General features: G+C 34.2%; 3 protein-coding genes across 3 annotated transcripts; 1 reads left to right on the top strand and 2 right to left on the bottom strand.

The window, feature by feature from the left end:
• Window positions 1-862: 862 nt before the first annotated feature.
• Window positions 863-3,963, bottom strand: CCR2 (CRINKLY4 related 2). Its single transcript, XM_021440173.1, is given in 4 exon segments — window positions 863-1,548; window positions 1,551-1,727; window positions 1,730-2,680; window positions 2,875-3,963. Coding segments are annotated over 4 exon segments (2,301 nt in total). The 5' UTR covers window positions 3,626-3,963; the 3' UTR covers window positions 863-1,126.
• Window positions 3,964-6,905: 2,942 nt separating this feature from the next.
• Window positions 6,906-9,497, top strand: LOC110425373 (uncharacterized). Its single transcript, XM_021440274.1, has 7 exons — window positions 6,906-7,055; window positions 7,165-7,537; window positions 7,900-8,481; window positions 8,579-8,635; window positions 8,738-8,887; window positions 9,002-9,135; window positions 9,251-9,497. The coding sequence occupies exons 1-7, from the start codon at window positions 6,989-6,991 to the stop codon at window positions 9,349-9,351; spliced, it is 1,464 nt and encodes a 487-aa protein (XP_021295949.1). The 5' UTR covers window positions 6,906-6,988; the 3' UTR covers window positions 9,352-9,497.
• A 1,467-nt stretch (window positions 9,498-10,964) lies between these two features.
• Window positions 10,965-12,389, bottom strand: LHCA1 (chlorophyll a-b binding protein 6). Its single transcript, XM_021440083.1, has 4 exons — window positions 12,133-12,389; window positions 11,940-12,042; window positions 11,405-11,693; window positions 10,965-11,297 (listed from the first exon to the last, which is right to left on the bottom strand). The coding sequence occupies exons 1-4, from the start codon at window positions 12,324-12,326 to the stop codon at window positions 11,146-11,148; spliced, it is 738 nt and encodes a 245-aa protein (XP_021295758.1). The 5' UTR covers window positions 12,327-12,389; the 3' UTR covers window positions 10,965-11,145.
• Window positions 12,390-17,828: the final 5,439 nt, after the last annotated feature.

Here is a 17,828-nt window from a genome sequence, read left to right as displayed (position 1 = left end):
GTCTTGGTTCGAACCTTAGCAAAAACACATCTTATTTTTAACCACTTTCGATCTTCTCTACCATTACAATTTTCATTCCCCAAAACCCAGTGAGAACTCGTGACAAGAATTCTTTTTCTCTTATAAAAAATGGTAGTTATTTGCTTTTGATGGTTGAATCTTGAGTTCATATTTGATATATATACATATATATATATATATACACTGAAACTACACCTAGTAGCATGGTAGTCCATCAAGAACTCGATTGGATATAAGTAATATGGGCTAGCACCAGGCTGATTCCGTTTTGTATTAACCCATCAGTCTCCACAAAATTGTGGTGTTTTAGGGCTCAAGCCTTCCATGACATTGCTGGATGCCAGTCATTGCAAAACCCCAAATTTACTAGTCCATATCTGACTAAACTTGGTATAATAATAGTAAGGGAGAAGTTAAAGAAAAAGTGGGTCTGCCTCTTTGTCATTATTTTTGTATTCTTTACTCTTTAATTATTATTTATAAATATAATTTTCATAATTAATGATTAAATCTAATATATTTGAATGATGATTAAAAGGAATAGAACAGTTAAGGAAATACTGTGGAATGTTTTCAGATATTGTTTGATCGCATTGCAATCGGAATGGTATTGGTTCTCGTTGAGCAAAGAGAGGGGTGTTATGTCTCTTCCTTTGCAGTCTTGTTACATTATTGTTTTTACCTAGTAGTTTTTGTAAATCTGTTTATTACTGAAGCCCTATATGCTTTTCAAAAAATAAAAAATATAACAGTTTGTGATGGTTATCAAGTAGAAAGTAGAAACTGCACCAAGATTCAGATTACACATGATTTCAGTCATCGAATCATTGTGTGGTGAACAATAACTTAAGCTCTGCATTTATCAAAAATTAGAACTTCCTAAAAGAGACTCTTGTTTTCATATGCACTGAGAAATATCATATTGGAAGCTTAGCTTCTTTAACTCTCATCAGATGAAAAAGAGAAGAAGGGAATATGCAGTTGTTACAATCTCCTTCACTTTGTGACTTGGAGAATAAGCAAAAAAAACAAAAAAAAAAAGTATTTGAAAAAGGATGAATTACAGAAGAATGCAAACAATATTAGTTGAATCCTGGATGAAGATTCATGACAAGATTAATCCACACTTGACAATCTGATCTAATGAACTTGCCAGATTAGTCATGCTAGGTCGCTCACTTGGATTTTCCCTTAAAGAAAGCTCAGCCAAATCAGCAAGTTTAAGCAAGGGTTCTACATTTCTTGGTAGAGGCACATTGCGATCGATAGTAGCAGCTGCCTTGCCTTGCCTAATCAGAGGCAATGCCCACTCAACAATTCCTGGAGGTGTGAAGTCTCTGTCATAAGCTCTCCTCCCACTTAATATCTCTAGCAGAACAATGCCAAAATTATAAACATCATTGGCCATATCTCCACTTAAATCCTTCTCTGTAGCACTTAAGATACCGAAATCTGCTATCCTTGCCCCCCATTCAGAGTCCAAAAGAATTTTCGAAGTCTTCACATCTCGATGAACAATGGGTGGAGGACTTCATTATGAAGGTACTCAAGTCCTCTTGCAGCCTGCAATGCAATCTTCAACTTCAGGTCCCAACCTAAAGGCGACAGTTCCCCATGAAGATGGTCATGAAGTGTGCCATGAGGCATATATTCATAAACCAGTAATCTTTCTCCCATTTCAGCACAATAACCCAATAAGTTCACGTATTGCTATGCTTTACATTGCATAGTATTTCTAACTCTGCTTCAAAATCCCGGCTGTTTGTATGAATTATTGTAGCAGCATTAGCTCGCTTGATTGCTACTTGCCTACTGTCAGGAAGAACAGCTTTGTACACAAAACCAAAGCTCCCTCGACCAAGCTCACTGAATTCTTTAAATCCATGAGTAGCATCTTTCAGTTCTGAAAGCCGATACACTTGGGTCTCTCCAATATATGTAGTTACAGATAGAGGCGGTAGCGGATTTGGATCAGGATCAGCCTCCACAACTGGTTTGCCTATGCAAAAACTGCACTGAATTATACCTTTTCCTTCACCTTTGGTATTAATGATTCGTGGAAAAACACAAGAAGCAACTAAAATCAATAAGCAACCAGATACAGAAGATCCAATGATGATAACCACCTTTTTTATCTCTAGCTGCTCCTGTAGCTGAGTGCCAGGTGAAGAAGGAACTCCACATACATCCCAACAAGAGCTGTTCTGGCAAAGTGAGCAAGGAGTGCATATTCTATCTACATTGGCACTGCACATACTTGAAGGGAAGTAGCCCTGTGAACAATTTGTCCCGCAAGGCAAGCACATCTTCAACTCATTTTGAGCACACAAACTTGTCAGCTCTGCCTCATTAAGGACGCTTGCATTGAAAGCAAACTTTCCACTAGCACATGACCCTGGAGAACATACACCAGGGCTACATAGCTGCAAAGGTGGACTATAATCTGGCAAAGAATGCTCATTCACTCCCCAACAATCAAGAACCAAATCAACTTCTCGAACCCCACAAGTTGTAAAATCAGATGAAGCAATAGCCGTAAAACCAGAAACCTTTGGAACTGAAGAAGCATTAATGTTGTTTCCCCAGCATTCCACTCCATGATCATCTACTTGAATGCCGCAAAAATGTTGTGCACCAGCGGGCACGGGCCTTTGGGGCGGCGGGGATTTTTAGACCCACCCCTTCCCCTTCTGCCACTAAAAACAAACTTTTTCTAAAAAAAACCCCCCAAAAAAAACAAAAAAAAAAAGCCCCCCCCGGCTGATTTTTTTTTCCCCCCCCCCCCCCCCCCCCCCCCCCCCCCCCCCCCCCCCACCCCCCCCCCCCCCCCCCCCCCCCCCCCCACCCCCCCGGTGGGGTTTGGGGGGAGCCCAAACTCACTAGAATCACCCCAACATTCAACTTCACCAGACATCTTCGAAATCCCACAAACTGAACTTTTCCCAGAAGCTAAAACCTCAAACTCACCAGACACATTAAAAGTTCCCAAGTTACCAGATTTCGGACCCCAACAAAAGACCACCCCACTGTCCTTAACAACCCCACAACTAAAACCATCCCCAGAAACAATATTCTTAACAACAATATTGCTAACATAATGATCACTAACAAAACCCATGGTAACATTGTTTTCATCAAGTGTTTGATGAAATTCCCAACAATCAACATAACCAAAATCATTACTACTTGACAAATAAGAACCTTTAATAGCACAAACATGAGTTTTCCCTGCAGCTATTTGTAAGTAAGAGTTATATCTATACGCTTTAGGAACAAGATTTATACCAAAATTCAAGGGATCCCAACAAAATGCTTGTGAATTATTGGAGGAAATGCCGCAAAGAAAGCCTTCACCACCAGAGAGAGAAGCCATGGGGGGAACCAAACTGAATGTGGGAACTGAAGAAGTTTTGTTGGATTTGTCCCAACAAATGATCTCTTGTTTCCCCCCAGCATCAATGGCACAAAAAAAGCCATTTTCTCCAAAAGCCGCGGCGATGGGGCCTAATGATCCATAGCTTGAAGCTGTTATGAACAGCAAGGGAAAAAGAAAAATGAGGAGGGAAGAGATAGGTGTTAGAAAGTAGCATTTTTGGGGTGGCATGTGTTTTGGTTTTTGGGTTCTTTTGTAAGTGAAGTTTTGTGGTGAAGTGAGGAGTTTGATGGTGGAGTTGAAATTGTGAGGAATGGGAACGGTTTGAGGCCATCTTTATTTACTGGTTTTTTTTTGGAAAGTGAGTGAGATTCAGATTTCAGACAGTTAGTTATAAGTCAAAACTTGGAAGAGTTGGACTTATGGGAAGTAGTTAATTCAATGTTTAACTGAAATTTAAAATTCATTGGGCCAGCTGTCCAACTGGTAACTGGTTTAACATTTTCTTTTCTTTTCGTTTCCTTTCTTTTCTTTTCTAGTCTATAGTTTCTCTGATTTGTTAATGATATCTAAGCATCAGAATCGTGATATGTAAGTTCATCCAAGTTTACAGAAGCTTGCATCATTTGCTTTAACTATATAATTTGCTAAATGATTCATCAAATTTTCATCTTTCAGCTTGATGTAATGAAGTTTCTCTAAACCAGATTCTGAAATGGCATCCTCAAGAATCTCAACCTAAAATCATTACTGCAAAAAGCTACTCTCCTAATTGAATTGCAGATTGTGTACCCTAATGACTTTTTGTTTGACTTACTTCTTGTGTATCTTGAAATACACAAAAGAGGTATCCTGCACATGAAAAACAAAGTGACACCATGATGTAAGTTTGATTGGAAATCAGAAGGGAGTTGAAGAAACCATACATGCACTCAACTGCAAATTCTTACAGTACAAGTCCATCAAAGTTCAATCCACAATGCTCCTCCTGGGGACATTTGGTAAAAACAAAGCAAGAATTTGGCATGGACCCTTTCCAGAAACATGAACCTGGAATGACCCAAAAGCTTAATTTTGCTCCTGTTGCTGTTAAAAATGGCAACCCTGGTAAGAAGTGCATGGAAAGATTTGCTTTAGCTATTTTTTGCTTTCCATGAGGTAATCCCGGTAAACTCTAGATTAATGGAAGTTAAACATATGGGAAGAGAATGACAGAAAGCTTGAACAGAGCAGGTTGTATGCATGGGAGATAACACCGGCTAACGTAGGCCCACTTGAGTGTGGTTTTTTGTCTCCATGTCTCCTCAGCCAAATTTTTTTTGCAGACTAAATAAATTGGAACACAATTATATCATCTTGGTAACCAGTATTGGTAGATTTTGTACTCCATCTACACCCAGACAAGAATCAATCATTGAAGAAATGTTATCAGAAGCAATTTGCTCCTAACCAAACAGCAAAAGGAATTAAGACATTACAAAGAGTTTCATAATTTGGTCAATAAGGAGAAACTAGTATACAGAAAATGAATTCAGAACATGGGGTGTTGTAAAGCTGCTTCCTAACTTCCTATTCCTTTACATGCCAATCCCATGGAAATGCTAGCATATAATCCAAGATTTTACATTAAAATGATAATTTCAATGGCTTTGTCAGAAGATAACTTCAGATCTTCCAAAGATTTGATAGTTCAAAGGGATCAGCTTTCTCTCTTTACAATGCCTGCTATTGAATTCATCAAAATTTTGCCCCATTATGTCTCAATTCCTCATGGAAAATGGCAATTTTGAACCTATTATTGTATTTACCTCTGTAAAATCATGACAAGAACATAACAAAGCAACTTAACCTGCTTTAATGGATACCTGAAGAATTAGTTGTAAGTTGAACAGAAAAAGAAAATGTTCTTCTTCTTCCTTACAAGTCAGGGTGATAGTAATATGATCCGTACCTGGTTGGAAAATATTTGTACAACAAGTTCAACTAACAGATTTGTAAATGCATCAAAGTGATTATGTCTGGTTAATTGTAAAAGTGCATCAAATTAATTATAGATTTAGTCAATGGAGACATAAGGCACATCATTTGGTGATTATTAATAAAGAAAGCTTATAAATATTGTTCTTTTGTGTATTTTTTATTGAATTAATAATCCTACGGTCCTTGCATGTGCATCTTCCTTGGACCCATAGTCACATGAGATTGAGCTTCATGCAGCTGTCATTGCTTGGAAATTAGTGATAATTAAATTGTAGGGTTGATTAATTAGTAGGAGATTGAAATATTATGTCTAAGTGATTTGAAGGGAAGAATGTTGAAGTTAAGCTATCTTTTCATTTCTATTGCTATAAAGCTACGGGACCTTGAGCTTATTCTCTCTCCAAAGTTAAATGAAAAATAATATTTTTTTTAAAAAAAATCTATGAATTATTCAAAAAAATTTAAATACATTTTTATTTTTTTATTTCGTTCAATCAAACTCTTATATTTTTATTTTGAATCAAATAAAATTTTTATCATTTATTATTATATGTCACATGACATTAATATATATAATATGTTGACATGTCACAATGGATAATGACGTGACTTGTTGATGTAAAATAATAACATGTTCATATGATATTTTTACCATCACATTAATGCCACTTAAATATAAAAATTACAAATGATATTTTGATTAATAACAATTAATCAATTTTAGTTATAAGGATTTATTTGTCTCAAAATAAAAATAGATATACTTAATTGAACCCAATAAAAAACTAAAAAATCATTATAATTTTTTTAAATAATTTAGAAATTTTCGTAATTATTATTATTATTATGCAATTCCAACACTCTAAATTAAATTGTATCATGGATTTGTTAAATTTGGAATTTATCCTAATTCTTAAATAAAATAAGATATTATTCTTCAATTATATGACTCAAACTCTACATTCAAATGTTAGAGATCTTTAAAATAGATTCAACATGAAACACTCAATTCTTATATTATTATTAATTCTTTTTACATTTTCTCTAAAATTTTTGTGTATGTATTCTAATCTAAATACATGAAAAAACATATAAAAAATAAAAAAACAACATATTCGAACATTTAATTTAATAATTAACGCTTATATCCTCCTAAAAACAATTCCAAATTCACCTTTTTTAAATAAAAAAATAAAAATAAAAGTACGAGTTACTTCATGGAGAAGAAGAGTAGTTCAAATCAAATCCTTTCAATCTCCAAAGTATATATATATAGTAAGCCAACCTTACCTTTACGAGTTTTACTTAATATTAAGCAAATAAGCAATCACTGTCAAAATGATCTTGGCAAACCCAACCATGCATGAACCAACTCTTCAAAAGCATGGAACCCTTTGCTTGCATTACTCGTTACCCTCCTAAGTCAAGATCCAAAGCAAACCCCGTAACAAACAAAGAAGAAGAATTTAGTAAAGAATAAGAAATAACAATGGAGCAACCCATCTTTCGTTTTCAACTCCTTCGTCTTAACGTTACCTAAAGTCCTCCAAACACATAAGAAAAGTAATGAACCATCCCTACAACCCATGATGCAGTCTCCATTCTCTTCACCAAATGGAGATCTCAACCTTCCTTTCCTTCTCCCTGCTTCTCTTCCTCTCGTTGCTCTCCCCTACCCAAGGTATGTTGCGTTTGAGGGAATTTTTAGGAGGAGAGAAAGTTGCTAAGTCGACCCTGAATTGTTATTATTGTTATTTTGCTTTCTTTCTTTTTTTTTTGTTTTTTTTCAGGTTTTGAGCCATCTCCGGCGCCAAGTTTTTCTTCCTCTTTGGCACCAGGATCAGCTTCTTCCCATCCTTTGGCGCCAGATTCTGGAGGGACTTTGGCGCCAGGTAGTGATCTTTCTCCGCAGTCACCAGCACTGTCATTACCTCCTTCTCTGGCGCCTGCGCCGATGACGGCGGAGAAGGTTCGAGAAGCGGATGTGGCTCCGGCGCCAGAGATGGAGGGAAGTGAGAGTTTTAAAGGGGCTGGTCCCAGTAGTCAGGAGGTGGAAGAGGCGGGAAAGCAGATGGTGAGGTGGTGCACTGTGAGAGAAGAGTACGAGGACTGTCAGCTGCTAGTCAGAGGATTGGACCAATCGAATGGATACACGTGGAAGTGGTAATTTTTGTTTTCTATTAGCAATTTTGGGCATTTACATGTTAATGATAGAAGCTAAAAGGTCGATTGAGGATTAAGATCATAGCTTAATTAACTTACAAAAGACTGCACTTAACATAAAGTAAATGGTAAATAAGCTGATAATTAATGCATTAGTTTAATCCAAAGATAGTTATCTAATTGGTATTAAGGTGCCTAATCATATATCATAATAAATTTAGCCGATTTTGAAGGTTAATACACTCATGCAGTTTAATCTAAGGATCATGTTGAACATTTCAAAGTACTAAAATTAGATTAATCTTGGTGGAAAGAGTTTATTTTTTATTTTCTGAATGCTCTTTTATCTGCTTTCTTTATAGTATTCAAAAGGAGACAGCTCAAGAGTGTTTGGAGTCAATCACAAGAGGGGAAGCAGATTTGATAAACTTGGAAGCAGGGGTGGCTTATACTGCATTCATAAACAACTCAATGAAAGCCATTGCAAATGAAGTTTACTGCGACCATGCTAGAAGCTATCAAGCTGTTGCTGTTGTCGATAGAAAAGCTTGCCAGGGAAACAAAGGAATCAGTTTAATGGACTTTGAGGGGCACAAATCTTGCCATGGAGGTTACTCCACAGCTGCTGGTTGGAACTATCCGATCAACCATATAAAAGAATCACTTGATTCTCAAAGGATGAATGACCGTGAAATCGCAACTGGTTTTTTCTCAAAGATTTGTGCTCCTTCAGAGTTTGAAGGAACAGGTATTTGCAGTGGATGTGGAAATGAAAATGGCTCCTGCCATTTGAGTAGCCCGTATTCCGGAGACCATGGAGCCTTCAGGTGTTTGGTGGAGGAACTTGGTGATATAGCATTCCTGAAAGCAGATACTGTTTTGCTATATTCTATGGAGGGGCCTCATAATCAGTCCTGGTCAAGCAAATCGGTTAGGGACTTCATGTAGGTATATGCTGCTTGGATTTTAACAATGTTTCATGTTCTCTTTCCCGTTAATTACTTAACTTGAAGATGTTTCTTCTTTCTTTCTGCAATTCAGGTATCTTTGTCCTGATGGGGGTTGCAGAGAAATCAATGATTACCCTGGTTCTTGCTCGTAAGTCTTTCAACATCAACTTAGTTTCCCTTCTCCATTTTCTGCACTTTCATTCTCAACAAGAATAATGATTCCAAATCAGTAAATGTTTGTGTTGATCAGATTTGGAGCTGTTCCTGCAAATGTGATAATGGCAAGCAATTCTCTCCCAAATAAAGAGAGACTGTTCATATTGCAAACATTGACCAATGCTGCCTCAGTGGAAGCTCTTCAAACAGCAAAATATGGTGCCAGTCCCCTGATAAGTCCAAGGTAACATATACTTAATACCCTAAGCAGGATTCTAGATTTCCTCCACAATTTCATCCTGTTTATGTTACAGAAACTTTCCACTGCAATCTAAAGAAACTTAAGCTCCTTTTGCAGTACACAAGAAATAGCTGCGGTCAAGAAGCTGACAAGGTCTTACCTTGGGATGTCAGCAACAATTTCACAAAGCATACTGCAGCTATACACCCCAAACAACCAAGCTGCTCCATCTTCTGTAAATCCAGTCTCAGGTAGACATTGTTCTTCCAAAAAACAGAAATCAAAATTTATGAGAGAGCTTTATCTGTTTTAAACAGGAATTCATGCTTGATTAATTAACTTTTGATGTTTATGTCTCCATAACAGATGTGGCCTCTCAATCATCTTCATGTGGTCACAATTCTCTAGTCATCGCACTCTTTTCAGTCCTGACAATGCTTTTGTTACTGGTCCGTACACCCATGTAGAGCAGAGAGGTCTTTTACATTAACTGTATTGAGAGACAGAATAGAAGTTTAGACAAGCAATTTGGGTTGTAACACATATATTTTCCAAAATGCCCAATTGATTTTGTATTTCACTCCATGCATGTTTATTATCTATAACTAGACTTAACCCCATAACCCCATACGATGAGTGGCTTAAACCTTAAACCTTAAACTTTAAACTCTAAACTTGAATTCCATAACTTTAAACATAAATTTATCTATTTAAATTAATTATCATATGAAATCAAATATCTTAATTAAAGAACCGAATTACATGATTGTTGGAGTAGACTAATGTTGAAATTTATCAATTTCTCTATTAATTTTTATATAAAATTAAGAGCCGGCCTTTTTTGTCATGGATCGAAACTTAAACCTAAACTTGTGCAGTTTTAAACTCTAAAAATAGAATTTAAATAAATCTATAAATCATGAATCCATTTTTCCAACTTAAAAGACATGCTTGATAAATGGTAGAAGATCTATGCTTATATTCTTAAAAATATGAGATTCGTGACATTCTAACTTATCTAATTGGGTTTTATTGATACGGGATTCGCATCAGTAAAGATCTGGATCTGTTCTGATACTACTTGTTACAGGTCAAAATTTAAACTTAACCTCGTATAGCTTTAAACTCTAAAAATAAAATTTAAGTAAACTTATAAATTACGAGATTATATTTCTAATCCAAAAAACATGCTTGATAAATAATCGAAATTTTTTGTTTATATACCCAATGTTCATCCCGTCTTTTACTGAATTGAAATTTGTGACACTCTGTCTGTAATTAATTACCTCTAATTCATACATCTTATCACAATATTAATAACATACAAAACTCTAATAAATATTTTCCCAACAATATATATATTTAATTAATTTAACGTACGGATTGTTTATAAGGAAAGGCAATAACTCCAAGATCCTACCTTCTTTTAATGGATCAAAGCTAAACATAGGAACATATTTTTGGAAAAGGAAAGAATTTAATCACTGGATTTACTACCCAAAACTTGATGAAGCCAGAAGGCCCACAACCTCCACATTAACTGTATAAATGTCATAGTCTGGGGTCACTCAAACTCATTACATTTTCTTAATTATCACTAGAAAATTCAGAGGAAAGAGCAAATTTGAGGAGAAAGATATAGATGGAGCTGATCAGGGGTCAGAGAATGGTGCCAATGGCTATTGTTTTGGCTTTGGTAATCATGACATTCATGGCTGCAGCACCAATCCCAGCAGATGCCGTTAAGATCGTGATAGAGTGTTCCCAGCCTGATTGTCAGAACAAATGCAGTGAAGCCTATGGGAGCAGGCTAATCAGATCTGCATGTGAGAAGGACCCGACAATTTTTGGGGGAACCATTTGTGTTTGCTACCACACCCCACCAGCTGCATCAGCATCGACATTACCTTGAAACTGACAAATGACAACTTATTGACATATTTACAGAAAAAAGAAAAATAAAAGCTTTCCTGCTCCTTGTTTACTTTGTTTCCTCCCCTCTTGTTTATTTGCTCCCTTTCAATTATTGCTATAGAATCCTCTCTTATACCCTTTCATCATCAAGACTGTTTAGACTAAGTTTTGAGTTGATAATTTAAATAATATATATTGATAATGTTCAAAATATTTGAGGTGTTCCAGCTAAAGGTCACATGAAATGGAACCTCTAAAAAGCCTAATTACACAGACCAAAAGTCATGAAATTCTGATTCAATATTACAGATGATTACATGGAGTTTTACAAAATGGGTATTCCCTCATCAAGGTGAGATTGATCTGGGGATGACGATGTTTCCAATGTTGTTGTGCCATGGATCAGCTAAGTGAGTTGCCAAGTTCTCCAGTGGTCCAGTGCCAGGGTAAGCTGATTGTTGAACACAGAATCCCACGAATGCCAACAATGCAAGGCGACCTATACAACAAATCAATCATAAATTTATCAAATTAGAAAACTTTCAAATGACTTGTGACACAAGAAGAATGGAAATGCCTAAGGAGAGTGTGAGGGTTTTTGTTTACCATTCTTGATCTCTTTGACCTTGTATTCCTCGAACTTCTTGGGGTCCTTGGAGTATCCCAAGGGATCAAAAGCACCACCAGGGTACTTCTTCTTCTCGGTGTCCTTCTCCATGCTGCGTTGGTGCTCAACGAAGGAGATGGCTAAGAATTCGATGACCAAGATGGTAGGGAGGGTACCCCATGGAACAGGGTTGCCCAAGTAAGTGGCCTGTCCACCAGGAATTGCAGCCCATTCTTGAGCCTTTACCCAGTTTCCATACCCCAAAGCCTCTGGTATCAACATACCAGGCTGCAAAGTTTACACTCATCAGAATTGCGCTAAATCTTCAAGAAAGCCAAGATGAGCATGCCTCTCTTTTATTATCATAGAGCTAGGTTACCTATTTTTCATGAATGCTTGCTCAAAAAATTAACAAAATGGCATATCATAGTGCAATTCTATACCATAAAAAATTCACATTTCAACTGTTGTGCATTAAAAACTGAAAGTATCAAACAGGAAAATTACAGATTTAAGAGTGAAAAATCAACTTACAACAGCAAGCATAGCCCATCTGCAGTGAATCAACTCAGACTCCTTGTACCTCTCAAGGTTCTCTGGGACCTCACCGAGCCTTAGTGGGTCAAATCCAAAGTCACTGAAAAACGCAAAACAAAGCTTTGTTCAACATATATCTAAAAGGTATAAAACAAACCCATTATTCAATTTAGTCACTTTGAAACCTTACCCTGGTGCTGAACCATCAAGGTAAGGTGGCCTAGGCTGACCAGGCATCCAGTCAGCTGACATGCTAACACGGTGGCTACCATTGGCACCAACACCGGGCAACTGCACGGCGGCGGCGAACTTGGACTTGGAGGAGGAGAGGACTGAAGGGAATGCGGTGGCTATGCCACAGCTCATGAGTGTGTTGGCAGCCATGGTCTTTGTTTTGGGAGAAAGTTTTGTTTGGGGGAGCTAACTAGAAGGAGAGAAAGTTCAGAATATGAAGGTTTAGAGAAAGAGTGGATAAAGGTCGCAGTAGGATTTCGAGGGAATCTAAAAGTGGATTGTCATTGGCTAAGGGATGGCACCCATTGTTGTGTCATTGGGCCACGTGGAATTTGTCAATCTTACTTGGGTGGATACATTGGGAAGGCTCTGGATATTGTGCTCTTGGCGTTTGTGTTCGAATGGTGGAGGTTTGAGTTGCCAGATAGAAAAAAATCAGGTGGGGTCAACTTCTTCTTTATGAAATGTTACTAGCATTTATATATATGACTATATTAGTAACCGAAAAATAATTTGCTTAGGAAAATTTTTTTTTATGCAAAACATTTTATAAAAAATTTTAATATTTTTTATTATTTAGATAAATTATCAAAAATATTTTTAATCGTTTAGATGTTTACATAGAAAATACTTTCCATCATCACTATTGAAGTTATTTGAATATTAATGATAAAAATCATGCGTTGTTTGCTTAATACACTTTATTTAAATGAAATTATTTAAGTGTTACTTAAAACTCTTTAAATACACTAATCTAACTGCAGCTAAAGTCTCAAAATGTTGTAACGATATAAGAACATTTTTTTTAGTTTTCGAAAAAAGTCTTATGCCTTTCAAAAGTATAAAATATTTTCCGAGATCAATGAGCATTTTTCCTTTTAACCCGTAAAATATTTTATATCCATAATAAATTTTTTATCTTCTAAATAAATATAAATCTTAAAAATAAAATTATTTTCCGTTAAAACGAACAAACTTTTATTTAAAAAATTAATTATTATGTTCTATATTTACATAATAATTATTCTATTTCAAAAATCATTCTATTCCGTGAATGTTAAGAGTTGAAAAAACGCTTATAAGAGCAAGCATTGGCCCATCCGCAAGGATAGGGGTGTGCATTGGTCGGTTCGGTCGGTTTTCGGTCGGTTTTGACGAAAAACCGACTAAAAATTTTTGGGATATAACCGACCGAACCGCCATAGTATAAAGTCGGTTTCGGTCGATTTTTTTGAATGTCGGTTTCGGTCGTTATATCGGGACTCGTGGGGGGAGGAAATTTCTAGACTTGAGTGGGGGGGCGGAATCGGGACTCTTGGGGGGGGGGGTCGAGGGAATCGGGACTCGTGGGAGGGGACCCCTGGGAGGGGGCCGAGGGGAATCAGGTCGGGGCCGGGGCAGTCTAGAGTTGAGACTAGGGGGAGGGGGCGCCGACGGGAGAATCAGGTGAGTCGGGAGAGATTGGAGGGGGATTTTGTTAGGTTGGCGGGTTGGGAGGGAGAATTAGCCAATTAGGGTCAGCACCGGAGTCGGGGCCTCGGGGGTTCGGGGGAAGTACTAGAGTGCTGTGCTGCTGCTGCCAGGGCAGCCGGGCGGAGGACCCATGGGTCACCTTGAGTAGTCGGTTTTTCGGTTGGTTCGGGGGGGAAGGATTTCCCCCCGACGACCGAACCGATCAGCCGACGAGGCCGATCGGCACAATCGACGGTTGCAGTCGGTTGGGCGATTCCAACCGACCGTTGCTCTCCCCTACGCAAGGAATCAACTCAGACTCCTTGTAGCTCTCAAGGTTCTATGGTACGCGAGGGGTGCATACCATATACATATATATATATATATATATATATATTGTCAATTATATGAGGATATTATTGGGTTGAAGGTTGGTTTTTTGTTGGAGGATTTTAACAGATATCTTAAAATCATGTATTTTGCATTACTCAATCGGATTAAATAAGATTTCAATACAAATTTAAAAAACGTAGTGATATTAGGATACTTATTATTTAAATCGATTATAAATAATAATTTTAAACATTAAAATTTAATTTATTTATATTACTTTTTGTTTATAAATTCTTTATAATTATTGTTATAGTTTTAAAAAAAAATCATTTATTGCTATTCATAGCCATAAACTAAGACATAGGTTAGTGGCTTATTAAGAACATAAAGAACCTTAAAGAGAAAGTACCCCATATTGTCCAAAAAATCTGGACTTGGGATGTTTAGATACATTCACTTATTCACAATAAATTCTAGCTAGCTAACATGTTGTCCAAATTGGGACAGTTAGTTAAGTCTCAACTTGCTAGAATTTCAATAAAAGAATCAAAACTTATTTGAAAAAATCTTAAAAAGTTCGAGAACTTTTTATAGTGTTATGTCTATTTTGATTTATGGTTGTTTAATCTAATGAATATATATATATACACACACACATTGTTTCTTATCATTCAATTCACTTTTTGGTTAATAACAGGGGCGACTCAATAACCTCAACAACTAAAAGTTAAATGTTCAAATGAGACTTTTTTTTAATGGAAAATAAAAAAAAATTAAATGAAAAAGAAAAATTCATGAGTGGATATTATAAATTGAAAAAAATAATTGATTTTATATATATATAAAATAATTATGGGAGATCGTTGAATACATATTATTTTTAGTTGATTGATAATATGAGAAATAATAGAGAATTATAAGTCACATAATTAAAGAAGTGATTAATTATCTTGACTTTTACATATTTTTAATGAAAAATGAAAAAGATAGTTAAGAATTAATAGAACGTGAAAAGTGAGAGAAAATAAAAACTTGTTAAGCATGAGAGGATATGTAAATATTTTATTAATTATTTTAATTTTATATATTTTTAATATAATTAATTATATTATTATAAAGTTATAAAACTTATAAAAATTCAAAGTCTAAAGAAAAGGTTAGCTTTATGCTATAGTCGACTCTGCTTAATAAATTTTTGAAATTTCTTTTGGTGGACAATTGTTTTTTCTCTTGTGCATACATTCTCTTTGCAAAAGGAATATATAAATCAAAAATTGCAACACCAAGGGTAACAGAGAATCATCAAAACCATCCAAACCCAAATTAAATAATATCTCAAATTCCCAAAATAAGAAATCTAAAAAAAAAAAATTCAAACCCATATAATTATAAAAATAAATGGCAAGAGGATTTAATCAAAATTGTCTAACTCTTGAAAAAATGAAGAAAATAAGATAAGTGAAGCCATCTGTCCATGTGATGGACACTTTTTGGAGATGGAGAAAAGGAAAAGAGATAGAGAAACTTTTAACTTCTGTTTTTATGTTGGTTATTTCTTTCATACAATTTTTTTTTTTAAAAGTATTGCCTTGATACGGTAATTAGGAAATAAATTTATGAGTACAAAATTTTGGGAAAACCTTATTTTCTTTTTCTCGAATAAATATTATCGACGATCATTAAATTTATATCTTTTTTTCATTTCTCTCACAGAATCTAATCACTAAATTTTTTAAAGTGTGTCAAATATGGTCATAATAAATGATTTCATCAAAATAAATAATAAAATAATAATGTAATAACCACTTAAGTAATCACATCATTTTAAAAATTATTTATATTAACCTTTGTAATCCATCTTTTTCTCACCATTTTTGTTTCTTAGTTTTGTTACAATGAGAAAATCTACAAAAATAATAATCAAAAATGAAATTGAGAATGATTAAAAAAAGTTTTCATAGATTTTTAAATAATATGATTATTTGAATGATTGCTATATCGTTATATCATTATTAATTTCAATAAAATCTATTAAAATAATAATATCGAGTATAATTTAAAAAAAATAATGACAAAATTGAGACTAATTGAAATTTGGTGGGTAAGATGAGGAAATAATATAAATTTAATGATCGCCTATGAAATTTAATCTCTTTCTCTCTTCCACTTGCATGTCCAAAGAGAAAATGCTATGCCGACCTTTCTTGAATTTTATTTTCCCTCGTTCAATCACATGGTTCATGCGTAAAACGTGGTTGACCGGCCAAAAAAGCAAAATCTTATCCACCATCTTCAAACTACAACAAGCAAGTCAGCAACCAAAGAATAATAATAATAATAATTTATTCTTCATCTTCAAAATTTTCCACATAATTAATCAAAGTAGGGGCAAGTTTTAGGTAGCTATAAAGTATAAATTAAGAATTTAAAACATAGCCCACGTTCTTATATTAAAAAATAATTTCTACGCTCAAACATAAAGCATACTACTCTAAATGAAAATAAAAATAATTTAACAATTGATCATGTTAAAAGTGTAAAAATAATTTTTAAAATAAAGTATAAAGATTTTTCAACTTTGATTATAATTATACGTAAGTATATTAATTTTTAAAATAAACATTTAGATAATGTTAATACCTAAATGTAAAATATCTTAAATATTTTTTTTTTCACTATTTTTTTTTTTTAAGGCTAATCGATGATGCTCTCTTACACTAGTTGGTCACGTCGCAAATGAATTTGGTCACAAAATACCAAATTCGATCAAATCTCCGTAAGGGAGTACGAGATCTAACCTTACACCATAGATCTGAAGCTCCCTTGGAGAGCACCATCATAATTGTGCTACTCAAGGGAGCACTATATCGATGTTCCTTAGGGGAGCCTACGATGCTCCTTAAGGGAGCACAAACAAGAGCACCAAATCTAATGCTTTTTTGATAAAAAATTAAAAATAAAAAGAGTTTATATAATAATAATTTTTAAAATTAATAAAAAATAAAATTATGTTAAAAATATTATCATGTCATCAAATTAATAGAAGTATTGACAGTTGAGTAATGACAAAAATTAAATATCAAACAAAAATATTCTTTTAGAGTGGAATATTCATTTTGAAAATTAATAAACTTACATTTAGTTGTCGTTAAAAATTGAGATGTTAGAGTATTTTACTCTAATTTTTATTTATTTTTAAAAAATGACATAATATTTTAAAAAAAATTCTTAAATTCGAAGTATTGACAGTTGAGTAGTGACAAAACTTATTTGTCCAACGAAAATATTTTTTTTAGAATAGAATATTCATTTTGAAAATTAATGAACTCATGTTTAATTATAGTTAAAAATTGAGATGTTAGCGTATTTTACTCTAATTTTTATTTATTTTTAAAAAATGACATAATATTTTAAAAAATTATTAACTTGTTTAAGAAAATTTAAATAAAATTTTAATTTTTACTACATTCAATCAAAGTTTTTTTTTATTTTCAATTACATAGATTTTTATAATTAATTGTTGCTTAACTGTTATTAATTAAAATATTATTTTTTATTTTATATTTAAGTGACATTAACATTACATTGAGATGATGGATGAAAAATATTATTTAATTCTTTTATGATACCATCATTACCTACCATAACGTATTAACTCATGTTGTATAAAATGACATGAAGTGTAATTACAGTTAATGACATTAAAAATTATAAAAATATATTTAACTAATTGATCTCCATGTTTTATATTTTTTTAATAAAAATATATTCTCAAAAATAATAAAAAAGGGTAAATATCCAACTCTTTTAAATTTTAGTTGAAATTTCAAACAAGTTTATTAGTTTCAAAATGGACACTCCACTTCA

This window comes from Theobroma umbraticum, unplaced genomic scaffold (genome assembly GCF_002168275.2).
Source record: "Theobroma umbraticum cultivar Fairchild unplaced genomic scaffold, ASM216827v3 scaffold_81.0, whole genome shotgun sequence".
Lineage (NCBI taxonomy): Eukaryota > Viridiplantae > Streptophyta > Magnoliopsida > Malvales > Malvaceae > Theobroma > Theobroma umbraticum.
The sequence above is the reverse complement of the archived record's forward strand: the minus strand, read 5'-3'. Positions and strand labels throughout refer to the sequence as shown.